The following is a 25,224-nucleotide window of genomic DNA, read 5'->3' on the forward strand; positions in this document are numbered from 1 at the left end:
TTTCAAAAACAACTACACATTTTTTTAATACGTTTTTGAAATAATGTTTTATTATTTGCTATATCGGCAAAATCATCAATGAGTCAAAATGAGTCAGTCAGTCGGTTATTTCGTTTTTCAAACAACCACTAACAATCACAGTTTTTCTAGAATGTTAGTGCAGCCATTTAGATGTTCAGGTGTGATGTGTAACAAAAGAGCTATTTTTATCAAGACTACAAGAAAATGTGTAGAAGGCTGGAGTGAGAGCAGCCATGTTGTCAGTAGACAGACAGCGACTCTGAGACAAAGACAGGAGGCAGAACTGGAGGAAGCAGAGCTGAAGATGTTCGGATTCTCTTAAGGAGGGACAAACATGGTCAGGATCAGAAGTCATGAGAGTCACCAGGAGTAATAAGAGCTTTCATCAACAATAGTACGGTACTAGGAACTAATCCATGAGATTAACAGCTCTTGTTTTACGTTTTAGGGATAAATGGAGTGAAACAAGACTGAGATGGTTTAGACACAATGAAAGAAAAGACATTCAAAATGTTGGTGAAAAGATGCAGAGGTAGGAGCTACCAAGAAAAGGGGCCACAAGGAAGACCAAACAGGAGATTCATGGATGTAGTCGAGGAGGACATGAGTTTAGTTTGGTTGGTTTGAGTGAGGAGGATGCCAAGGACAGGAGCTAATGACTTAGATCAGGGGTGCAGGACTCCAGGCCTAGAGGGGCCAACATCCTGCTGGTTCTTAAGAAACTCACCCCGACCTGCTGCTGATTACCTGGATGAGTGTTTTGCAGATAAGAAACTACAATGGCAGATTAGTTGGAAAACATGTAGGACACTGGCCCTCGAGGCCTGGAGTTTGATCCAGTTTTAGATGATTCGCTGTGACGACCCCAAAAAAGAGCGGCTGAAAACCAAAGAAGAAAAAGACACAAAAGTGTTGTCACGTGAAGAAAATCGACCTCTATTAAGCTTTCTTTTTTGTTTGCACTTAACCATCATCTATCCATCTTTTGGATTGCTGAATCCCTTTCAGGGTCCCAGCGCTGCTGGAACCCAGCTACTGTCGAGCAAATCAACAAGAGAGAATTGTTAGCACTCGAACATCATTTTAGAGTTCCTCCACAGATTCCTATTATGACACTGAAATACCATCATCACTATGACCTTAAATCTCAATGCCATTCAATATGACTTTCTATTTTTTGACTAACATGTTTTGTGTAAATATCTTTTTGAAAAGCTTTGTAAACCCAAGTATAAAAATGGCAATTAATACCATCATGTATTCCACAAGGTAACATCCTCATTTTGGTCATTTTAAAGTGCAATGTTTCCGACCTAAAACAGTGTGACAGTAAGCTTCCAGCCCCATGTTTCCATGTAGGAACTGTGGTTTAAGACCAAAGCAAAGTCCTAACTGTCACACAAAAAATATGTGCAGCTGGGACATAAAGAGTTTATCAAATCACCCAGAAATGAAAAATCCTATAGAACAAAAAGAATGTGCTTTCTGTAGAGACATTTCTTATTATTCCCTGAAAATTTCGAGAATGTCCAAGTTGACATGGAGACACTATGGAATGATGGAGGATTCAGTTGTCCTTAAGCCTCAGAAAGTTCAAACAATGCCCAATATATTCCTTGAAGAAGGGTCTTCTGCTTAAACTTAGACTGGCAGCCTAATTTTTCTATACCTTAGAATTGACTTTTTAATTCCATAGTGGACAGAAAAACTGGTAAAACCAAAGGTTGTTTGTACATTTTAAAAATGCCCATTAAATGACTTGAAACAACTCAAAACGAAAACATCTAGATTGGAGGTGCAAAGTTTGAAAAAGGCTTATTTTAAGAAACATTTTAGTGAGTGAATTTAGAAAAAGAAAAGCACATTTGTGTCACAAATCTATACTGTGTTCACACACAAGTCTTCAGGTTTCTTCACACAGTCGCACAATAACAACTCCTACAAATAGACGGGTACGCTGCCAACATCTTAGCACGTCAATCACTCTGTTTGTGGAAAAGTGAAACAAAATGTGGAAATGAGGCACTTTCAAACATCAACCTGTCACTTACTGCTTTTCGCACAATGGGCTGAGAGGGCCGTGTTTGGACCAGGGGGGGACCCGAATGGCACATTGTTAGGAGGTTGTTTAACTTTAAAAGCACTTCCCTTTAAAGTGTACGGAGTTCAATGCCTAATTACACAACTACTGTAAATCTGATCCGACCCTTCCAGGCCAGGGTTGCATGCAAAGCATTATTTTCATCAAAGCACATGTAGGAAAACACCATTAATCACCCCTGCAGCTGTTTATTTAACCTCGAACACTCACTGAATTTTATATATATATATATATATATATATATATATATATATATATATATATATATATATATATATATATATATATATATATATATATATATATATGTGTCCCCCAATTTGTCCTGTAAATATTTTTGACAACCTATTCATTTAAAAAATCCACTGTAGCTCTCTTTATTTGACCTTGTTTGCAAACTTGCTAATCAAAATGTTGAGGAGGATGTTCCAACGTTGTTAAAAGGTTTGAAAAAAAATATGGCAAATGTTTATAAAAGAATGCAAATGTCACCGTCATATTTGACTAAGTCCTCTAATAATAGTAAGAACAGGTAAATGAGAGATCTGACACACAATAGAAGAACCAAAGTCATTGTTTTACTAATACATTTGTTTGAACATGTCACGCTTTTTATGCCTGAAATCCAGTTTTAATGTTAAACTCAATGTAGGAAAAATCCTTCAAAGCCCAGTTTCACTGGTTTTCAGAAAGAAACAAGAACGTTTATGTTCATGATGTAAAAAGCAGGTTATACTTTGTGTCCACATCTAAACACTTTGACCATCTGTGGTTTATGTGAGGTAAACATCAGCCTCATTAAGGACGTCTTCTTTGTGATGGAAATAGTCTCTAAACCAATCAATGTGCTCCTTCTTCTGCTTCACGGTCAGATAGGGGTTTCTGGACAGTCCGGCCACCACAAGCTCCATGAAGTGCCGAACTGGTCCGTGCTGCGGGAAACCCTGCTCCAAGTGCTTGTCCAAGAAGATGTGTTCGTGGAACGGCACGCTGGCTTCCTCCTCGAGGCCTAAAACGCAGCAAAAAGAGGTCCTTCACAAAAAACTGTTATGTTCGACGGAGTATCGAGGCAACCGTGGAAGAAAAGATTATTAATTTACGAGTATAAAGTGGTAAAAAAATATGAGAAAAGCTGTAATGTTACAAGGAAAAAGATATAAATAAAGTTTGTGGTGTAAGCCTTCATCCACATAATGTGCCGACTTAATCCATCAATGCAGCCATAGACTGAAACACAATATTAGTTCATTTGTGTTGTTTGTATATTTCTTAGTAAACAGCCTTTTGGGCTCATACATTTATGACTTTAATCCCATAAATTCTCAATATATAATTTATGAATTTATAACCTTATTCTTGTAAAATATTGACTTTTTCCATATAATTCTATGAGTTTATTCTTGACTTTTTTCTCTACTTTTATGACTCTGTTCTTGAACATTTTTTAAAAACTTTTTTCTCATAATGTTGCGACTTTATTCTCATAGAATTACAACTTTTATTTAAGTAATGTTATTACTTGACTCACATAAATGTTTTTTTTTTCTATGGTGGCCCTAATACTTTATCATAGTAGCCTAATGCCTTACTAGAGAGTTAAAGAGCTAAAGTGGTCCCTCACCGATTTCATTGTTGATTGGGTACTGCCAAAGTTTTCCCTCTTCGGTCCATTGGATCATTTCCTCAAATCCATTGCGTGGCATTTGGTTTGTTGACTGACACAGCTGATGTGCAAATTCCATGTCCCAAAGAGTTGGCTTCGCTGAAACAGAAAACATGGAGTATAAATCAGCTGATTATATTCTCCACAAAAAATATGAACTCAGCCACATAATAGAAGTTTGAATCAACATGAAATGCAGAAACAAGGATGCACTTTGACACTTGATCCATGAGCAGAATGAGAAGACAGATCAAGTTTTGTTTTTGTTTATTTGTTTGTTTATTGTCATATTTTTGTTTGTTTTTTGAAAGATGTTTTACTTATTTCTGTTACTTTAATATAAAAGTTTGGGTAATAAGGTGTGATTTGACCAGTCAGATTACCGAGTGCTGCCTTGATGCCATCTTCCTCAGTACCAGGGGAAAAGATGTTCAACCTTTTAGCCTGGAACAAATTCCTCCTAAAAAAATGTTAAAGAACAAAATTATTAAAACAAGTGATGATTTTGAACACTGTTCTAAATTAAGTCACAAGTTTGATTATGTACCTTTTCCGCACACCGGCCAGCTCACCAGTGATTCCTCTATCGTGCGTGTATCCTCGCCCATCTTCGTCAAAACGAATCTGATCGGAAGGCCAGGCATTCTGGCGATTTGAATTCTTTCCAACCTTCATGTCAGCAATAATTACTCTGAAAAAAAAATAGCCATTCTAATGCTTATCAAGATTAAATCCTTCCGCCTCTTTCGTAATTCTTGTGAATTATTGCATACCCGATATTGTTCATGTCGCCTCTCTTCTGCGCCTCAGTGAGAGTCTTGCGCTCCCTCAGCTGCCTAAGGAGCTCCGACTCTGCCCGACTGCGGTTGGGAAGAGTGGCGGCGGCGGCAGATGCTGCAGCCACCAAGTCAGGGCTCAGAGTTTCACTAAAACAAATATATATAAACATTAACAAGTTCAGAAATCTTTTACATCACATGATCTTAATTTGGAATATTGACCAACAGAGTCTTTTGTAAGCAGGGACAAAAGTAAAATAAGTATCAGGTAAAAAGTAATAAGTATAAGTAACCAATGGAAATGGCTTTTGACTCTTCTCGTACCTCTGTGATGACGCCTCCTCTGTAGCCTTTTGAAACATACTGATGGTGCTTTCCATATCTGCTGGCTTGGACTTATACTGTGCAGCTGACTCAATACTTTGCTGTCTCTTCATAGTTTTAAGCTTTCTTTTATTGGTCACTTCTACTTTCATGGCTCCAAGTAGGTCCAGGAGGTTTTCTTTCTCACTCTTTCCTGTATCCACTTTAGGCTGTTGTGATTTTGCCAGAAGCTGTTTAGAGTTATCATCTGCCTGACGGTCTGCGGTCCCTCTGTCTTCAGTCTTTAACACGCGTTGCTCCTCCTTCTGTTCCGGCAGTTTCGTTTGGCTATCTATAGATGTGCCAGCATTGTCTTTTTTTTCACACAATCTGACTGAATTTGTGCAGAAAGTCTTCAATCCAACTTTGTTTAAGGTTCTGTAGAAATATAAATACCAAAGTGCAGTTAATGCATCTTAAAATAGGAATGACAGGAATGCATAAAAAATCAAATATGATGGAATGTTAGCATACTTTTCTACTTTACATTAGAAATATTTGTTATGGTGAATCACTTCACACGTACAATCATAGCTATAAAGAACTCTTCTCCAACTTAAGGATGGGAAAAGGATTTGAGCTTATTGTGAAGCCACTTGTATCTCAGAAACATTGATATAATTTTGTCACCAGAAACAAAATTTTTCAAAAGTCAAATATGAGTTCAATGGTCTTTTGAAAATTGGTCTTTTGAAAATTGACAACAATTTGGGTTAGATCTAGGACTTGATACGGGGAGATTTGAAAAGCTGCAAGCTAAAAATAAGTCATTTTTGGACACTTATGACATGTGGGCTTTCGTTTGAAAAGATAATGTTTGGTTACAGTTCTAATTCAATTTTGGTTATTATAAATACAAAAAAGCACAGCATGTCGTTTAGCATTTAAATAAAGTAGTGGTTTTGAATTCAAACAAATTTAAGTCTAGAATTTCACACAGTCCGGCAAGTTAAAACACAAATGTCCTTCCGGGGATCGAAAAAGCCAAGAAATAAGAAGCAACATAATCAGTTTTTTAAGGGTCAAGATTTTCTTTTAACACAAGTATTACCACATTTGTTGTGGCTCAACGATATCATGCTATTATTATCGGGAGTACTCCTATTCCTCACCTGAAAACATTATCACAGTTACTTGATAAAAAGGACTCGTGAACGTACAGTACACGATTTCGTGCCACAATCGTTGTCCGGGATATAAATTGGTTCATATTTGTTTCTTGAAATGTCCTTTCACGTTTGGAGCTTTCATCCGTGGTAACGAGAAAAAGTCACCCGGAAAACATTACTCCAAACACTAGTTCCGTATGAACGTTAATTCGAGCAAAAGCTATCTTGCTAGAAAATTTGATTTTCATAATTTTGCCATTTTAAGCTATGAGCGTCACATTAATTAAAATGTACAAATGTAAAACGTGTTTCAATAATAAGATACCTATTTTAAAATAACAAGTCTCCTGATTGTTGTGTCCACAACTCTCGCGATATTTCGTCCGCAACGTGACTCAAAATGGCGATGGAACATTAGCGCTAATTTACAGACGGATGGCTCTGCTTCAGCCAGGAAATAAGTTTTGTTATTTACATTGAGAAATGGGGATTTGCAAGGAAAAAACGGGGTTACGCTATTGTCAGTGTTGTAAATACTGATAGTGTTCATTTGTGGAAATCCTGGCCATAACTCAGAAGAGGAAGGACAACTTCTTACAGGTATAAACGTCAAAAAGAAGCTAAGTTGTTAGCATATAAGCTAACTTGCATTAAATTTAGCGCTCGTTTGTAAATGCACATCTTAAACAATGTGCAGCTGACAGTGATCCTAAAATTGGAAGAACTTTTATTTACTTTTAACTGCAATTGCGTTTAGGAAATCCCCCGTTTTAGTTCCGTCGGGGGGTTAACCCGCTCTCTGTGGAGGAGCGGTCTGTTTGTGTTTGTAATGTATGAAATCATTTTTATGAACCGATTATCATTTTAGCCGATTGGCCTTTTTCTTGTTGCTTTTTAGGTGAGAGATAACTCTTAACACGAATGAACCTTGTGAGACGGTACATAAGAATCGGGACATCTGTTTTATCCAAATAGTGAAGACCGCCTTTAGCTTACTCATTTGAACATCGAGTTCTTAGCAGCATTGATTGTTCAACGTCTGACACAAAAAAGTAACCGGACCTTCAAAACTACGTCTAAACGCATAGCTATTTGAGTATTTTTTACTTTTTCGTAGCCCGATTATATTTTTGGCTTTTGGCGCTAATGTCTGTGTTCTACTAGGGGATCATTGAGATCTTTGACAGCGTTAAAGATACAGTCACGGGAATAATAATAATGTGCTTCAATCATCATTGATTTTCGATGTCATTTCCAAAGAGTGTATTTCAAAGCACTTGAATTGACTATTTTTGAAATATTTCATCAGACAGGTCCCCCAATACATATTTTAGCAGTTTTGTTTACAGTGAGGCGTTTAAATTAAAAAGAAAATAATAGAAAGTAATAAACAACAAAACGTTCAAAAAGCGCAACTCATATTTGGCTAGAAAAAACAAAGATCACACATTTTAAGTGAAACTGCGTTTTAAAGATAATAGATATAGATGCTTATTATTGAAAAGCTTTAAATTAAAGCAATTACAACAAACAAAATAAAGACTTATTGAATTAATTGTAATAATTTCGGCAGATATGTTTATCAAAACGATTGATCCAGTTGTGGGGGGTTTTGGGGATTGAAAAAAAATGTTTTTTGGTCAAATATGTCTTGTTTTCTCTCAAGTGCCATCAAATACCACCGGGGTTCTCATAACCTTGCTAGAAAACTACTTTTCTACATACCATACTTGACACAGATATTCTCACTTCCTGCAGTCTTTCTTTCTTTTTTGGTTTCTTGTTTCACTGTAGGAAACTTTTATTACTGTGGTTTAACTTGCAGTTTATACAGTTCTTTGACTGTTAGCATGCTGGATGCTCACAACACTAGTCTTTCTAGGCTAAAGTAAAGGTGTGATGTTTTCATTAAATGAAGATAAGGTCCACGAACATATTTCCTTCTTTTTTCTTTTTCTTCGAGATATAAAATTTTTTTTTCCTAGTGTCTCATTTATAACAAATAATGCCGTAACAATAAGATGGAGAATGAAAAATATAATTTTAGACTTCTATAAGCTCCAGTTTGTGTCTGGTTTCAGTTTACAATGAAACTTTTTGTATGGCCCTGCTTTGTGTTGACAGCCATGGCGGAGGAGCGTCGGCAGAAGCAGTGCTCGGTCACCCTTCCCACCGAGTCCATGAAGGCCATGGCAGAGTCTGTTGGGGTGGGGCAGTTACAAGAGGAAAGCTGCGTCGCCCTGAGTGAGGAGGTCAGCTACAGAATCAAAGAAATCGCGCAGGTAAGAGCTCTGATGGTTTATGGAATATGTGAAGCCGCATACAATCCCTTATTCTGTCTCTTTTTGCACAGGATGCTTTGAAATTCATGCATCATGGGAAAAGACGTAAATTAACTACCAGTGATATAGATAATGCCCTCAAGCTGAAAAATGTGGAGGTAAGGTTTAAATATTTTGGAACACATCCATATTTATCAAGTTTTGGGAAACCCTGTTTGTTTTATATTCTGTGCTCTAATTAAAGTCTCTTTTATAGCCTCTGTATGGATTCCAGTCTCAGGAGTTCATTCCTTTTCGCTTTGCAAGTGGTGGAGGGAGAGAGCTTCACTTTTATGAAGAAAAGGAGGTCGACCTCAGTGACATTATTAACACACCCCTCCCCAGAGTTCCACTAGATGTCTCTCTCAAAGGTAGAGCGACCGTTACAACCTTTTAAAATCACAGTTTTTAATCTTTTAAACGATTTATCTGAAAGTTCATGGTTTGTTCTCTTTTGGAAACTCACAGCCCACTGGTTAAGTATTGAAGGAGTTCAACCCTCAATTCCAGAAAATCCCCCTCCAGGTTCGTCCTGTTCTAACCGTCTCCCCCAAAGGAAATTGAATGCTTTAAGGACAAAAATGACAACCTTTTATGTTGTTTACACTTTTTTAGCAACAAAAGAACAACAAAAGACAGAGTCCACGGAACCCCTTAAAGTGGTCAAACCAGGTCAGGAGGAGGAAGGGGCGATTCAAGGCAAAGGTCAGGGTGCAACAGCTCCTGACGGCAAAGGTCGGTATCAATTATTTCATTTTGTTCCAATTTTTCTTTTTGCTTCTCTTCACCAATAAGAAAGGGTTAATAATTTGGGTTATTCCTGTTTTAACGTGTGTTTCAGGAAAAGAGAAAGGTTCGATCAGGTTGAAACCACGCAGCACTCATGAGCTGTCTGTAGAACAGCAGCTGTACTACAAGGAGATCACAGAAGCCTGTGTTGGCTCCTGTGAGGCAAAGCGAGCAGTAAGTCCTGCAGATGTTGGTATAGATGTTTTATAGTAAAAGCAAAAAAGCTCCAATATTCCCCCATACTGGTAAAATGTTACCTCAGCTTGATGATTCATGGGACTTTTTCTTTATGTGTTCACACAGGAAGCTTTGCAGAGTATAGCCACTGATCCAGGACTGTATCAGATGCTTCCAAGATTCAGCACATTTATATCTGAAGGAGTGAGCGTGTTTCCAAACTCTCCCAGATTTCAATGTGTTTCTAAAGCACCAACTGTGTCATAACTTGGTACAAAGTCCTGACTCTGCTCTCTTTTCTCCTTAAAGGTTCGGGTTAATGTGGTGCAGAATAATTTGGCGCTTCTGATTTATCTCATGCGAATGGTCAAAGCTCTAATGGACAACCCCACTCTGTATTTGGAAAAATATGTAAGTGAAGAAAAGAAATCTACTTGTTATATTTAGAATGATGTATTCTTACAGTGCATTGTTTTATTTTAATTATTCATAGCTCCATGAGCTCATCCCCGCTGTGGTCACCTGTATTGTGAGTAAGCAGCTGTGTTTGCGGCCAGATGTTGACAACCACTGGGCATTGCGGGACTTTGCTGCACGCCTTATGGCTCAGTGTTGCAAAACCTTCAGTACTACAACCAACAATATCCAGTCTCGGATCACCAAAACTTTAACCAAGGTGGGCTTTTTAGATTAAGCATTGTGTTTCTAGAAATCCAGAATCAATACTTTTTATTTTTTTCGCCCATCAGCTCCTTATATTTTTATTTTGCACAATTTGTTTTATATTTCAAACCTCAACAAAGAAAATATATTGTTTGATAGTTTTTTTAGTGAATTTTTTTTTTTTTTTTCTCAGAGTTGGCTGGATGAGAAAACCCAGTGGACAGCACGATACGGCTGCATTGCTGGACTTGCTGAATTGGGACCTGATGTGAGTGGGCTCCCCTCGCTTTCTGTTCTTTCTAACCTTAAAACATAAACATAAAACTCATCACACTGCTGTTATCCACAGGTGATAAAGACACTCATCCTTCCTCGGCTTACTGTAGAGGGTTCTCGCATCAAAGCGGTGATGGAAGGATCCGTGGTCTCTAATATTGATAAAATAGGGGCTGAACATGTTCAGAGCCTTCTACTGGTAAATACTGATGTCGGTTTACTGCTGTTTGTTCCTGCAGAGACCAATTCAGTCTTGTTAGTGACTCAAAAGTTGAGCTAATCCGATTTTCACCTCTTCACAGAAACACTGTGCCAGTGTCATCGCAAAGATCCGCCCTCAGCCAGACACAGTAGAGCAGTATCGAACAGACTATGGTTACCTTGGACCCATGCTGTGCTCTCATGTAATCAAAGCCAGAACCCAAGCAGCACTGCAGGCTCAGCAAGTCAACAGAACCACATTAACAATCACACAGGTACAGTTGATTGCTTTGACGACAAAGAAGTGGGATTTATTGAAAACTTTGGTTGAAAACGATATGCAGATTAGTGTGTGTAATAAAAACTGCTGTGCGTCTTGCAGCCTCGTCCCACTCTTTCTGTCTCACAAAGCGGCTTGAGTGGGTCAGGGGGGCCTCGCACTCCCAGCATCATCAAGGTTCCCAGCTCCCTCACACTCATGTCGCCAAGACCCGGTACTCCATCACAACCATCTCCCCCAGCAACAAAATACATTGTGATGGCAACTAGTGCAGGAACCGCCTCAACTCAGCAGGTATTTGTTTCTAACCTTTCACATGTATCGCTGTGTCAGAACAGCGTTAAATATTAGCAGTATATTGTTAGCTGCCTATGTTCACAACTAGTTATGAAGTCATTGATGTCTGTTTTTATGATGCAGCCTGAGTCAATGATTGAATAACTAACTTATAGAAACGTAAAAATAAAAAAAACCCAACAAACTTAAGTCACTAAATTTATATGAAATACTCGCCTAAAGCAAACTTTTGTCTCCTTTTCTGTAGGTAATCACTCTTAGCTCTTCCCAGTCAGCTTCTCCTGTAACCAGCACTGTTCCCAGTGCAACCTCAACCTTGCAGCCTTTGGTCAAAGTGGAGTCTGGCAGTGGTCCTGGACTGGCGGCTTCCCGTCCTCTGCAGAAGTATATAGTTGTGTCTCTGCCCCCCTCTGCCTCCTCCTCTCTGGAGCCTAAAAGTTCGGTGTTATCCACTTCAGTTTCCTCAACTCCTTTGGATCCAGGAATAAAGCTGGAGCGCTCCGAGTCCCCTGGAGTGAGCACGCAGTCACCACATTGATACTTGAACAGTGAAGCTTTGTATCATGTTTTTGCAGCTGTACTGGACTCAACTGTTTGGTTTGAGCCTAAGGGCTCACACTCAAAAGGTCTATTGAGATGAATCTGTAAGTTCTCAGCTGACAGGACTCTTGTAAATATCTTACTGCCCGTTGAAAGCTGATCAATTTTACATCTGCAGTGTTTCAGCTTATATTCTAACTCATTTCACATTGTTGTTTTTTAAGCCTAAAATAAATCTGATTTTGTATGAAAAATTCTATCGGAAAGTATTTTTGACATCCAGCGTGTAAATAAATTGTTTTTCTAGTTTTGTTTTATTAGTAAATCCAAACAACTGAACATTCGTAATTTTAAGGTGTTTGAGACAAGAGTCAAAGGAATGTTGCACTCAAGTTTGACCTAAAAAAAGTGAAAACATTTCGAACAATCTTACTTTTCAGTCTTTTAAGCTGTTTTTAAATCTCCAAATTAAATTGGACATTTGAAGAAAATAGAATAGAGATGAGCTTTGCTAGCTGACATGACTGTATACAGTATTTGGAATGTTTTATGATGAGGAATACTGCCATGTTTCAGATAAAGAAAAACTATTTGAAAACCTTATTTAGCAGTAAAAAAACAGACATGTGTGGTAAAATACTGAAAGGAAGGAAAGTTAACTGTTATAGGTGTAGTTCAGGGGTCTGCAACCTTTAATGCTAAAGGAGCCATTGGCTCCTGTTTCTTACTGACAAGAAAAAAACCAAGAGCCACAAAGTTTCACTTCACCTTTTATTTATTTTTTATTTATATATATGGATATATAGATAGAAATTGTAAAAAAAAAAATTCAATGCCTATTACTTTATACATTAGCACATACAAGTGCCTTTAAAAAAATGTATCCAGTGTCAAACAACTAACCAATTGTTTATCCAAAGATGTAACATGTTTCTCTAAAGCCAAATGGAGGCATAAAAGAGCCTCATGTGAAGTCTGTAGACCCCTGGATCAGACGAAAAAGAAGAAAAGTGCTAGGATCAGAGGTTCAGATAGGAAACAAGGGTGTTTTATTTTGAAAGCTGCCTGGAACAAGATATACTATTTCCTGTTGAACAGTAAAAGATTGGAGCCACGTTAGTGAATTCGGCCAGTTTGTTAGGCTAAATTATTAGTGTTTTGCTTTAGTAAACATGCATTTTAAAATACGTCCTGCTAAAAAAGAAGACTGCAAAGAAATATCCAGGCTGATTATGGTGAGTCGCAGCAAGTACTAGCTAAGCTAACTCCTCCGAAAAAAAGGTTTAAGTCTAATGTTCACGGCTGTAATATGATCCTAGAATAATCAACACGGTTGATAATATTGTACCCACACACTGACACTAAATACATTTGACAGGAGCTGGCGGTTTATGAAAAGATGCCCGACCAAGTGAAGATAGCCCATGAAGGTAAAGCAAAACCTGTGTGTGGCGGAGGAGGGGTTCATGCTCTGTTTACTATTCATTCCACAGATATAAACACTTTGACATTTTTGCTGGAAAACTTAATTTAGGTTCTCGAACAATACTTATTGATGATCAGTAGGTGTCAGTAGAGGTAATAAACGTACCCAACGCTGACATGAAACCTGGGTTTCCAGTTTTCAGGAACCACCAACCTGCATGCTTTCATCATGTCTCCCTGCTTAAACTACGGAATAACCGACCTGCCTTTACTGTCTGTCGTTAAGGCTTCAGCAGAGCTTCATAATGACATGTTTGTATGTATGTGTGGGTTTAAAAACCCCTAACAGAGCTAATGAAGTAGTGTTACGTTTAAACATTCATTTGTTGGTACTAAGACCTTATTACTGTAGTTTTCTGAATGTTATTGTTAGTCAGACAGATAAAACGTGCATTTTTCCTGCATATATGAATGAAACAATGAACATACTAATATTGCTTTTAGTGTTTTTTTTTTTTTTTTTTTTTTGCAGTTATAACAGAAATTCACAGTTTTTGCAGTGGAATTGGTCAGCGGAACAACCACTCTCATATTTCCTGACAAAGTTGGGATATTTAGAATATTTATAACTATTACAGCCAACTTGTGTAAAAAAAAAAAAAAGAGAGTCAGAAGCAGCTGAGAGAGTCTGATCAACACATGACGTGTCTGCACTAAAACCTGGAATCCATTAATGAGAAAATGTGTAAAACAGTAACTTTGGACACATGGATCATTCACAGTGTTGGTTTTCTCCATGAGCTACAACTGCCTGACTCCAGATCCTCAGTTTCACTGTTCCACAAGGTTTGCAGATGATTTCATTCTAAATGCAGCAGAAACCAAATTTACGTTTACAAAAAAGGATCTCACATAAGTTGTTTAATTAAAATGTGGTTTTAGATCAGAATACTTTAGTTGTCAAATACAAATCTCCAGGATAACTACTAATACGTGAAAGGAATGATTTATTCTTGACTTCTGTTAGTGGTTGTGTGGATCATGTCCCGTAGTAGCGAATGCCTACTTTTCCTGCTACACTTGAAATGATTTTCCAGTAGACTGATCATCATTTCAATACAACTTACCTGATCAATACCATGATTACGGATCATTACTTCTGATTGCCCTATCTAATAGATAATGCAACCTAAATACTAAATAAAATTAAAAATATATATGTGTCAGTTCCATAGACAAAAAGATTCCTTTTTAATACATAAAACAAAGCTTCATTGAGTTTTAGGGTGTTAGGGTTAGAAAGATAAAAGCTGCCAGTTTCATAATTGTCGGCCTTTTGTTTAAGTGTAGAGCTGGAGCGTGATGGTTTCTGCGAGAACCCCTTTTTCCAGTGTCTTGTTGCCGAAGTTCCCGAGGAGCACAAATCAAAAGAAGGTACATTTTGCTTTTGATCTTCTTTATACTGTCGTACATAAATGTTTGCCATGATCAAAATGACCTTTATACTAATAAAACTAGATCAAATTCTCTCTTTAATCTTGTCAGAACGAGTCATGTGTATTATTCTGTTTTATACCATGGTCCGGGTGAATTCTCGTTTCTGATTGGCTGTTGGGCAAAAAAAGAAGTTCCGGTCACATAGCTTAAATGTTCTGTATCACTACGCTGGCTGCTTTAAAAGCTAACTTTAGCTTCATCACCTGGACAAAAACAAGCGGTAAAAGGTGAACTTTGTTTGTGAACTGATGCTTTATCGAACACATCGTGACGACCAGCATAGATATATCGCTTTCCTTCACCGCTGCAGTCGAGGCCGTTGTCGGCTCACAGCGTTGTCATGTTACCATGACAACACGCCGCACCACTTAACAAATAGTATGCTCTTTGTGGAAAAAAAGTGATCTAAACTAAAAGAAATAACAAGAATAAAGTACTAAAAACTGACAGAATATTTATTTCTTTTGTAAGTGACCAAAATAAATAATAGTGCTTGTGTGGTATAAGCTGGATACGGCGTGCGTTAATTCTGATAATGCACACGTTGAAGCCCATTATCATCCCATACATAGTTGGTGTTTTCTTTCTTTTGTGTTTCTTCATAGGGTTTACAGTTGTGGGATATGCTCTCTACTTCTACACCTACAGTACTTGGAAAGGTCGGTCAATATTTTTAGAGGATCTCTACGTGATGCCAGAATTTCGAGGTACGGTCACAGTGATGTCCTGAACTGCATTCTTTGCTGTCCTGTTATCTCCATAACCTGTTTGCATCTGTTCAACATCGTTTACTTAAGTAACTAGGTTTTGTGTTGGCACAGCTTTTGTTATTTTGTTCATATTTTTTTTAAATCTGCAACATCACCTGAAGTTCAAATCAGGCGGAAAAGGGAAGAGTCAGAAGAAGTGCTGAGGAAAGTCAGATTGAAAATGTGAAAAGCAATTAAAGTTGAATTTTATTTGATTAATCAAGAAATAAATGAATTAAAGAAAATGTTTGACCTTTTCATCTCTTTGTCACCTCTTTTCTTTTTCTTTTTTTCTTTAGGAAACGGCATTGGCAAAGGGTTACTTTGCAAAGTTGCTGAGGTAAGTGTGTTTCACTTCACGAGACCTTTTTAACAAAAATGGGAACAGCGCGCTGGGAAATGTCTCATAACACTTGACTTGATGTGTTTAGTGGAGGTTGAACTCTGTTACATCTGATGATCAGGTTCAGGACTGTTCTGTCTGATCAGGTGGGGAAAAAAAAGGAGTGTGTGCGGCTGCAGCTGTCTGTGCTGGACTGGAATACCCCCTCCCGAGATTTTTATGCGGCTAAAGGAGCTCAGGATCTCACTGTAAGCGAAGGCTGGCACGCCATACGCTTCGATGGACAAAGCCTGGACAATTTAGCAAACGAAGCTGCTAAAATCTAAACAGTTTATGGCAACACTTTTCTGTAATCCTTCCTAATACTGTTTAATTCCTTTGTATAAATGATAAACATTTGACTTAAACATTTTTAATGACTTGGGTTTTGCACACTTCAACCTTCTTTTATTTATTTTTTGTTCAAATCCCTTTCTACAAATTATTTTTTCATTTTTTAAATCTATTGTAAAAAAAAAAGCTGAGCTATTATTCAGGGAATAACTTTAACCTGTAAATCCTTTGTGACGTGTAATGCTCGAGCTGTCCTGCAGGTGGCACCAGACAACAGCTTCAGTCGTCTCTTCAAATATCTTGTCAAATTTAAGGATTGTTTAGTTTTAAAGACGGATTTTTAACTTACTTGCCTGTTGATTCCATCAGTAACATAGTGAGGTATTTACGTTTTTCCTTAAACCTACATTAAATATTCAGATTTGCAATGAGGACAGAAACATTAAATCTCTCTGTAATCCTTTCAATTTTGTGCTGTATATTAGTGTAAATAATATGCTGAAAACAGAAGAACACATAATGTTTGTCAAACGGAAAATAAAAAATAAAAGGTTTTCTTGTTTTTTATAATTTTCTAATAAACCTTGTATGTCCAAAATTAAAACAGGGAATCTTCATCAAGGCTCAGATTTGATCCAAGGCTTATTAAGAAATTATCTAGAGATTATATTTTATCTGCGTAAACCCAAAGAGATTATCGGAGATGTCTGGGAATAAAGGCGAGGGCGCCGTAAACCTTATTTCCAGTCACCCAAGAAAAAACAGATTTTTCATGCCAGATACCTTAAAAGCAATCAAGAAATCTCTTTATTGGTGGAAAAAATCTTCAGCAGTTTTGACAACAAAACATAAAAATATATTTTAAAACAATTGTCAGACAAATGTAAAACTTTATGAAGTATAAAAATGATTCATTGGAACTGTAAAGTGTGTTTCTAGTTAAAAGTAAAAAAGGTGCTTTTAATCTTTAAAGTTAATGCCGTAACAAGCCCAGACTTATCAAAATAAAGGTCATAGAAATATGTAACCAGGAAATTAATGTCATTCGATTTTTGATGCGTTAAAGCATTTTCTAAAAAAAATCAGTGTTTTCTACTAATCATTATTATTATCTCCAACTCTTAGCGCTTCATTAACCCCTAATTCATAGAATCAGTTCTGTGTGAGGACGTGGTCAGCTGCCGACCTCAGACGTAAGCGTTTCTGTCGTAGTTACTTGGAGCCGCATGTGACGTGGCCACAGTTGACAGAATGTGTCCTCTGGAGCCTGGCTGGTATCGGTATGCACTGAAAAGTTAAGGACAAGTTAATGCAATAGTCACTTTTTATGCATGCATTTATTGCTTTGAGACACTCACATCTTTTTCCTGGGAAGGCTGCTTTTGCAGGAAAACAACAGACACAAACCTCCACAGATGGCAAGAAGGGCCGAAGACCAGCCAATGTACAGGGCTTGTCCGATCTCATACCTGACAATGAACATTATGTTATGTTCATTTATTCAATATTTACCTTTTATTCATCACTTTCGGATTCAACTGTTGTTGACTTACTTTGTCCCTGCGTACAGCTGGTTAAAGAACTGCTGCGTGATGTTGGCTGCATACCAAGAGATAGCAATCATGGTGCAAATCCCTACAAACACAAAGCCGTGTTTACCTTGGGCACTTTAAACACGTACAGTCATCCATGCATTAAAGATAAGAGGCTTAGACAGAATGGACTTCATGCAGTGCGTGCAATATGGATATGAGGATACAAATGTCTTAAAGGCGCTTCAATTACTTCTTTAATTCTTTTAAGATTTATTATTTTTGTTGCGTGTTACAAGTGTACGACGGAGTTTTAGGGCCACCAAAAAAAAAAGTAAAATTGCAAGATTTTTTCTCGTAAAATCTCGTAATTTAAGTTATGACTTTCTTTCTCCTAAATTTACAACGTAAAAGTCATAGTTAAAAGATTTTTTTTTGTAAATTGGCCCTAAAACTCCGTTGTACAAGTGCACCCCAAGTTAATTTTGTAATTTTAAATATAATAAGCAGAGTTTCTCATAGTCCACTTTATGTGGGCAGGTGTAAAAGTTCATCTGAACTCTGCTGCGGATCGAACAAGAGAACCTTTAGCTGATTTAAAGGGCCTATATGATGCATAATCAACAGTTTTGAGCTTTTAAGTGTTATTTCCTCACAGAAAACAACCCCAAAGTATTTTGATGATCCATTCATGCATCTCAGAGTCTTCTTTCTCTTTCGGCTTTTCCCATCAGGGGTCGCCACAGCGAGTCATCCTTTTCCACCTCACTCTATCATGAACATCTTCTACCCTAACATTAGCCAACTTCATGTCCTCTGTTAAGACATCCATGTATCTCCTCTTTGGCCGTCCTCTTGCCCTCCCGCCAGGCAGCTCCACTATCCCTCCTCTGAACATGTCCAAACCATCTCAGTCTGGCTTCTCTGACTTTGTCGCTAACACAGGCAACATGAGCCGTCCCTCTGATGTACTCGTTCCTTATCCTGTCTAACCTGGTCACTCCTAAGGAGAACCTCAACATCTTCATCTCCGCTACCTCCATCTCAGCCTCTTGTCTCTGTCTCACTGCTACCGTCTCTAACCCATAGAGCAGAGCTGGTCTCACCACTGTCTTGTACACCTTTCCTTTGAGTCTTGCTGACACTCTTCTGTCACACAACACTCCTGACACTTTCCTCCAACCGCTCCAACCTGCCTGCACTCGCCTCTTCACCTCTTTTCCACAATCCCCATCACACTGAACTGTTGACCCCAAGTACTTAAACTCCTGCACCTTCTTCACCTCAGCCCCCTGTAACCTAACGCTTCTACCTTGATCCCTCTCGTTCAGACACATGTATTCTGTCTTACTACGACTGACCTTCATGCCTCTTCTTTCCAGAGCAAACCTCAGCAAACCATCATGCATCTCAGAGTATTCCTCTAAAATCCTAAAAACCTGCTCTCTGAGCAGCAGCCCACGAAAATGAGCGGCTTCTCACACAGATAAGCTTAAAGTGTTTGTTTTTTTGTTTAATTGGCACAAGTGTTGTATAACCAGTGAATATATTTCTTATGTTTTTAACTGGAAGTGGCACCAGATATTTCTTTTTTACCTTGAAGTAAAAAGAAAACGCCTCCAATTGCTGCGATCCTCCCCTTCAGAATGTAGTTTTCTCCACATACTTTGGAGCACTGCATTCCCACCAGCGTAGCAGCAAGTCCCAACGCCCCAAATACAATTGAAGCAATCATCAGTGCTCGGCAGGCTTGGATGTACCCTGTTTACAAGTAAAAGTTAAAAAAAAAGCACATAAAACCACTGTTTATTTGTAATAACATAGGAAAAAAATATCAATATAGAGTTTGAAAAAAATGGGACGTTTAATGCAGAATGGCGGGGTTTGTGACATCACAGACCAGAAAAGATTTAGTTTTACTTCCAATTGTCAAGGAGAGGTGGTTTGAGTGGTGAACTCCACCCCTTAAAACAATTTTTTTTCTTTTCTTTACTCAGCAGGTGTGGTTAAAAGCAGTTTTATGGGATTGTTAATGGAAAATTCGAATACATATTTAGTTCCTTGATATTAAACGTCTTCCTAAGAGCTCTTAAAATCAGCATGGCGGCTGAGAAAAGACTCCAATTTTGATAAAAGATGAACTTCATGGTTTTTTTTTTGTTGGTTAAATTGTCAGGTATTGTATGCTGTTTGGAAGACTCACAGTTGTGAAAAACAAGATTTTTCATAAAGCCTGAACAAAGACGGACCCAACAACCAACCAATGGCCCAACCTTTTTAACTCCCTGCTTTAGTAGAACAGGATGTTGTAAATTGTTGTGATGTTGTCACTGCTACGATAGGTTCTTGGAAGAGCAACTATCTCAATGCTTATCACTGTGTAAAAAGTGAGGAATCCCACCTTCTGACTCAGGTCAGGACACCACCTTCTATCATTAGATTTCTACATTGTTCATTTGAAATGCGCTTATCTTTTCTCGGAGGAGGAAAAGTTTTTATGACTTTTCCGTTTTTTTTTGTTCATTCTTTTCTTAGAATTCATTGCAGCTCGTTTAGTTTTTTTCCTCTTATCTCATCCAATGCCTCCTGTTTTTACAGCAGATTGTCTTCTCTGCAACTGAGTAGCTCATGGTTAGGAGATATGATTCCATCAGATGAACCGCCACCCTTCCTTCCAGGGTTTGACTGTTTTTTGGATAACTTACCCTCAACACACCTTTTAAAGATGAAATACTTCCTAGTGCTTCTTAGTTCCTAGCACTGTTTATAAAATAGGATTTAAGGATGTTAAAAGTCATTAATATAAGGAAGATAAAATTCTCATTTATCACATACCATTTAGTGCAAGCAAAAATGGGAAATCCCGACAGTTGTGAACTCCTGTTGAGTCAGTTGCACAGGACATCCATAAATTTTCATAGATAGTTGATGTGGTGATAACGTTACCGTCCACCGTGGATTCCCTCCAGTATCCGTGTGGAAGGGCAACCCCAACCAACAGAAAGCCCAGGAAACAAGCCAATGCTTCCACTATTGGATTCATTTTTTCACTCTGGTTTAGTTTATCTGGCTTGTGTCAAACTATCAGCTGAGAAGAAAACGTGGTTCACCTGCTAACCCTCTAAACTAACGTGTCCCTCAAGGGTGAAAAGTTGTCAGCCACACAGTAGAGCAGGGGTGTCAAACTCATTTTGGTTCGGGGGCCACATTCAACCTGTCTAATCTCAAGTGGGCCGGACCAGTAACGTAAAGGCAAAATAACAGCTTTGTTTTAGTTTTTTTTAAGTTAATTGGAAAACATGCCTCAACCAACATGGTAGCCCAATCATTTCTTATTACACATTCATTCACAGAGGCCAATGGATCTTAAATAAAATTAATTTCACAAAAAAAAAAGGTCTATTCAATTTTATACAGACCAAATATTTTACATCTGACACTGAAGCTATTCCGATAATAAACTCAAGAGGGGCTATGGAAAAAATTGAAACACCTGCCTAAAATGTAAATGTCCAAACCATTATAAAATTAAACTAAATTAAACTTGCAAACTTTTGTGAACATAAGAGTTTGGAGTTAACCTCCATTTCTCTCCTGAAACTTCACCCAGCTGTCAATTGTAGGATTCAGATCCTGTGCAGCAACACATTTACTGTCATTCAAGTGTGCAAAACACAGTGGCAACACCTGCCTACATCCTGACCTTTAATGGGGCGCCATCAGTGACCAAACTGACGTCACGTGACCAGTTCACTCCAACATCGTCCAGCGCAGTAACTTCCTGGAAAGCTCAGGACTTCACTTCAACCTTTTTTTCTTTTTGCCAACATTTTGGTCTTTATTGTGTCACTACTGATCATCGCCACAGGAATGGACTAGAAACGTGCTTTCTTTTTTAAACATCCTTTTAATTTTTACTCTTCATGTCTGGGCCAGACTAAAGCACGTGTCGGGCCGGATATGGCCCGCAGGCCGTATGTTTGACACCCCTGCAGTAGAGGATGACACAGGAATGGATTTTCACTCCTTTCCCATGCCACTTCCACAGAGTAATCCAGTCCCGTCCCACTTCCTTAAAATTTTTATACTGTTCAGTCACTGTCCCGTGATTAATGACAGAAATGACTCCTACCCCATGCTATTCATAAAAAGAGATGTCAGCCTCCACCGCACAGCCTCACCAGTTCCCAGCAATTCTTCAAGTATAGTGGTACAAAAGCCCACAAATCAATGATTAATTCCTAAATTGCCCTCTTTAGATTTCAGCATTATTCTCAAACCTTTTGAAAACGTGTTTGCACAACTTCCAGAACAGAGAAGTTGAGTTTGTTCCCAGTATCTATTGACATACAGCCATGTATCACACTTGTCATTTGCTTTGAACAAAATGTTGCTATTATACAATCACTGATCCACTCTTTCAAAGGATATTGGGAAAATTGGTGGCACTTAAGGGTCACAGCAGGTTATCAAACATTGACCTTGTGACCTGGTTGGATGACCTTTACCTCAGGGTGTCCCCAAAGATATTATTCATTAAAACATGCGCTTGTGAAAAATGAGTTCATGCATTATAATCAGGTCAGCAGCCTCAAACATATTGAACTGAGCATTTCATTCTCTCTCAGGTTGCAGATTGCTTTACCTTTAACAGTGTCACGCTGAGCAGCGGAGGTGGTTGCCTCGCTGTGTCCTGGAGCGCGCAGCGCCTCACACATGAGTGTGCAGCAGCCTGCGTGCGCTCAGCACGGAGGACAATGCACGCACGCTGTTGCCATCTGAACTCAATGAAGGCAATCAGCGCATAAGCTGGGAACACTTAAAACGGCGTTTCACCGTGCCATGTGTAAGATCTGAGCTGGAGGACGGCAGCTTTTCTATGAACGTGGACGTTGAACTGAAACCACTGCATGAGTGGGACTTGGACTTTAAAGGGCTACTGGTAAGCTCAATGCTGGACTCCTTTTTTAATACGTCATTTTGTTGGATTGGGTTAAAAGAAAAAACGAAAAAAAAATCCATGTTGTACAATCTCCTACAATTGTTTGTATTGAAAATGATACATACTTGTTAGCCTGAAAAAGGATATAATTATTAGTAAAATAATATACTTAATTTGAAAAAATTGTATTTAAGTTTCCTACAATGTAACTGAGTTGTTGATTTAATTTTCATCTTAATTTATTCATCTACTTTACGTTATGTTTGATTTAGATATACTTACCTGTTTATTGTTCTGTTATGATTGTTTAAAGGTTTTTCACCTACCGCCAATATCTACTGTTGCTAATAAAAACTTTGAAAGAGTGAAATCCTGGGTCCAGTCCTGTCCCTTTGCAAGTGTGGGAGCACGCAGTTCACAAATACACTTGACAAACAGGAAGAAATGTTTGGTGTATTTCAGTAATGAAATTTCTCAACCGAAAATATACAAGAAAATGTTTCAAAATGTGTTAAACTGCATTATTAATTGCATAACGGTGCACAATATAAACATGCATTAAAAAATGCATAAAATAGAACCTTTTTAATGTGCAGTAACATTCGGTCTGTGATATTTCTTTAGTCGTTTTTTGCTATTTTGTATAATATTAAAACTTTCTTTCAAAATCAAAGCACTTCAAAAACAAATCCATTATAAATAAAGTTTATGTGCATCTTTTGTGTTAATTTCTAGGCTCACTTATTTTAATTATTCCAACAGCTTTCAACAAAAAATGTCAAATGTGTGAATGTTTTTAGATGCATGCATGTCAGGTTTGATGCCCAGAGTTCTAAATTGTGTTATAACAGCTTTGGAAATTTGGAGCATTTTTCTTTAAGTGCCTGGAAATTTGAAAATGAAAACTCAGTCCCACAGCTGAGCCATCACATTAAAATAGCCGAATTTAAAATGAAGTGTTTGCAAGAATCACCTTTTTTCAAGTCTTCAACTACACATGCTGCATATGCTTAAGCAAAAGTGAGAGGACCGATTTCTAAGATGCATTCAATCCACATGTTATTTTAACATAAGTGAATGTCTGATTTCACTTACCTGGCAAGGCCAAGAGAGATGGAAATTCTCTGCAGTCGTATGTCCCCGTGGAATCACTAGCACAAGATCTCCAGAGGTTCTCATAAACTGCAGAGGTTACAATTACGCTTCCATCCTGAGTGGATTCTTTCCAATAATGATGCTCTAATGATACATAAACCAATATCCAGCTCACAAAACCTGTAAAAAGTCCAGTAACCTCCAATATCTCTTTCATCTTGAAAGTTGTCTCCTGTCAATAATTGAAAGCAAAGGGCAGCAGTTGAATGAAGAGCTCTATTTGCAGTGTTTGTGTCTGTACATTTTGGTAATGTGAGAACTGACTCAAGGATCCCCCCCCCCCCCGTGCTTGTAAACCTGGGCTAATTTGAACGTTGATTTGTGGGCTGTAGCTCAATTCTCAAGTCTCCTTTATTCCCGCCCAAAACCAATCAATTCACGTGCCGGCTACCAGAGAAATGTGCAATGTGCAATCCTATCTACGCTTTCTTCTAGGATAAAGGTGATCACTTATAAAACAATTGAAGGCTTTAAATTTAACAGCCTGAAGCTGCAAAATCAGAAAAAAAAATTGATGTTTTTTTTTTTTTTTTAAATCATCCATCCATAAACTACTTTTAATTTAGGTTTATCAGGCAATAAAGTGTTCGTTGAGGAGGCATCAAAGTCATTTCTGCAAAAAATGAGTGCAAATTTAAAACTCCTGTGTCAATCAAATTGAAATTTTGTAAAATGAAAAATTCCTTTTGGGTAAATTTTCATTTGTAAAACAATTTTTTAAATCTTTAGTCTTATCTTGAATCTCCTTTCCAGGAATTAATTTGGTAGCTTGGGATTCTGAACTGGCTGTTTCAAATTTTAAAAGTAAACTACTGCATACTGCATACATACTGAGGGTAAAGAAAATGAGGAAGGCAGGTAAAGTACTGTACGACGGAGTTTTAGGGCCAGTTACCAAAAAAATTGTTTTTTCAAAGTACGATTTTTAAGTCGTAAATTTATGAGAAAGAAAGTCATAACTGTTAAATTACAAGATTTTAAGTCGTAAATTTACGAGATAAAACTCATAAATTTACGAGTCTATTTCTCATAAATTTACTACTTAAAATCTCGTATATTTACGAGAAATAAGTCATAGATTAACAAGGAAAAATCACCAAAGTTTTCTGTTTATCGGAGCCTAGCTTGAAGATGAAATATGTGGAGCCTTTTGTGAAGCTTTATTTCCAGATAGGTTTAAAAAAGAAAAAGAGATTCTGAGCCTTTTGGCGCCTCAAAATCAGATTATTTTCAGTGGAGCCGGCTTTCCAGGGTTCAGTGTCGGTAAAGCGGAGTTTCATATGATAAGGAGCTCAGAGACACGTTTGGGTGTAGAGAACCGCTGCAGCCTTTATTCTCCTTTTCATTCACACACCCTGAAGTTCATCTGTCACCTTACGTCATGAACCTGTCATCCGAACATCAATGCAGAAGTAAACAGTGTTTGTTACATACGCCCCTCCTCCAGAGGATACGTCCAGTTTCAACATAAAACAATAAAGAGGAATGAAAATAGTCTGTTATAATAGGATTAGAACGTTGAAAATGCCAAAAAGTTCTCCACCTCCTCAGACGGAAGCGTCACACAAACGGAGAGATCTGGTCTTTGGTGGAGCATGAAAGGATGGAAGAGGAGTGCTGAAGGGATGCCGATGGCTTCATCGGGCTGCAGAGATCCTGCAAACCACC

At 38.0% G+C, this 25,224-nt stretch overlaps 4 protein-coding genes across 7 annotated transcripts; 2 read left to right on the plus strand and 2 right to left on the minus strand.

The window, feature by feature from the left end:
- Positions 1-2,678: 2,678 nt before the first annotated feature.
- On the minus strand, positions 2,679-6,263 carry mrps31 (mitochondrial ribosomal protein S31). Of its 2 annotated transcripts, none has more exons than XM_004076463.5 (7): positions 6,040-6,263; positions 4,889-5,305; positions 4,559-4,711; positions 4,333-4,476; positions 4,169-4,245; positions 3,744-3,884; positions 2,679-3,131 (listed from the first exon to the last, which is right to left on the minus strand). In XM_004076463.5, the coding sequence occupies exons 1-7, from the start codon at positions 6,135-6,137 to the stop codon at positions 2,896-2,898; spliced, it is 1,266 nt and encodes a 421-aa protein (XP_004076511.1). In that variant the 5' UTR covers positions 6,138-6,263; the 3' UTR covers positions 2,679-2,895. The 2 variants fall into 2 exon arrangements, with proteins under 2 accessions (XP_004076511.1, XP_011481879.1); XM_011483577.4 differs by having other exon boundaries at positions 6,088-6,243.
- taf6 (TAF6 RNA polymerase II, TATA box binding protein (TBP)-associated factor) lies at positions 6,221-11,834 on the plus strand. The gene is made up of 15 exons (XM_004076464.5): positions 6,221-6,636; positions 8,161-8,318; positions 8,390-8,476; positions 8,575-8,728; positions 8,826-8,882; positions 8,973-9,092; positions 9,199-9,320; positions 9,450-9,527; positions 9,633-9,734; positions 9,817-9,999; positions 10,180-10,254; positions 10,336-10,461; positions 10,565-10,738; positions 10,846-11,037; positions 11,288-11,834. The coding sequence occupies exons 2-15, from the start codon at positions 8,163-8,165 to the stop codon at positions 11,576-11,578; spliced, it is 1,917 nt and encodes a 638-aa protein (XP_004076512.1). The 5' UTR covers positions 6,221-6,636; positions 8,161-8,162; the 3' UTR covers positions 11,579-11,834.
- Positions 11,835-12,626: 792 nt separating this feature from the next.
- Positions 12,627-22,409, plus strand: sat2b (spermidine/spermine N1-acetyltransferase family member 2b). Of its 3 annotated transcripts, none has more exons than XM_078930509.1 (7): positions 12,627-12,815; positions 12,959-13,010; positions 13,788-13,851; positions 14,351-14,439; positions 15,108-15,209; positions 15,551-15,591; positions 22,088-22,409. In XM_078930509.1, the coding sequence occupies exons 1-7, from the start codon at positions 12,753-12,755 to the stop codon at positions 22,265-22,267; spliced, it is 591 nt and encodes a 196-aa protein (XP_078786635.1). In that variant the 5' UTR covers positions 12,627-12,752; the 3' UTR covers positions 22,268-22,409. The 3 variants fall into 3 exon arrangements, with proteins under 3 accessions (XP_078786635.1, XP_020564584.2, XP_004076513.1); XM_020708925.3 differs by lacking the exon at positions 22,088-22,409 and adding an exon at positions 15,741-16,005 and having other exon boundaries at positions 12,633-12,815; XM_004076465.5 differs by lacking the exons at positions 13,788-13,851; positions 22,088-22,409 and adding an exon at positions 15,741-16,005 and having other exon boundaries at positions 12,639-12,815; positions 14,356-14,439.
- LOC101174524 (claudin-15) lies at positions 16,708-23,825 on the minus strand. The gene is made up of 5 exons (XM_004076466.5): positions 23,497-23,825; positions 19,056-19,220; positions 17,481-17,562; positions 17,286-17,396; positions 16,708-17,214 (listed from the first exon to the last, which is right to left on the minus strand). Exons 1-5 carry the CDS (start codon positions 23,711-23,713, stop codon positions 17,115-17,117), a joined length of 675 nt encoding a protein of 224 aa, XP_004076514.1. The 5' UTR covers positions 23,714-23,825; the 3' UTR covers positions 16,708-17,114.
- Between the last annotated feature and the right edge of the window lie 1,399 nt (positions 23,826-25,224).

Source organism: Oryzias latipes, chromosome 14 (assembly GCF_053564925.1).
Source record: "Oryzias latipes strain Hd-rR chromosome 14, Olatipes_Hd-rR_3.1".
Taxonomy (NCBI): domain Eukaryota; kingdom Metazoa; phylum Chordata; class Actinopteri; order Beloniformes; family Adrianichthyidae; genus Oryzias; species Oryzias latipes.

Coding starts and splice junctions, on each gene's coding strand:
- sat2b (XM_078930509.1), top strand. CDS start 12,753: ATGCATTTTAAAATACGTCCTGCTAAAAAAGAAGACTGCAAAGAAATA. Junction 13,011..13,787: donor AGTGAAGATAGCCCATGAAG/GTAAAGCAAAAC, acceptor GATCATTCACAG/TGTTGGTTTTCTCCATGAGC. Junction 15,210..15,550: donor CGTGATGCCAGAATTTCGAG/GTACGGTCACAG, acceptor TTTTTTCTTTAG/GAAACGGCATTGGCAAAGGG.
- taf6 (XM_004076464.5), top strand. CDS start 8,163: ATGGCGGAGGAGCGTCGGCAGAAGCAGTGCTCGGTCACCCTTCCCACC. Junction 8,729..8,825: donor ACTAGATGTCTCTCTCAAAG/GTAGAGCGACCG, acceptor GGAAACTCACAG/CCCACTGGTTAAGTATTGAA. Junction 10,000..10,179: donor TCACCAAAACTTTAACCAAG/GTGGGCTTTTTA, acceptor TTTTTTTCTCAG/AGTTGGCTGGATGAGAAAAC.
- LOC101174524 (XM_004076466.5), bottom strand. CDS start 23,713: ATGAAAGAGATATTGGAGGTTACTGGACTTTTTACAGGTTTTGTGAGC. Junction 17,397..17,480: donor CAGCTGTACGCAGGGACAAA/GTAAGTCAACAA, acceptor GTTCATTGTCAG/GTATGAGATCGGACAAGCCC. Junction 17,215..17,285: donor AGCCTTCCCAGGAAAAAGAT/GTGAGTGTCTCA, acceptor TTAACTTTTCAG/TGCATACCGATACCAGCCAG.
- mrps31 (XM_004076463.5), bottom strand. CDS start 6,137: ATGAACCAATTTATATCCCGGACAACGATTGTGGCACGAAATCGTGTA. Junction 4,477..4,558: donor GGCGACATGAACAATATCGG/GTATGCAATAAT, acceptor TTTTTTTTTCAG/AGTAATTATTGCTGACATGA. Junction 3,885..4,168: donor TGGCATCAAGGCAGCACTCG/GTAATCTGACTG, acceptor TTTCTGTTTCAG/CGAAGCCAACTCTTTGGGAC.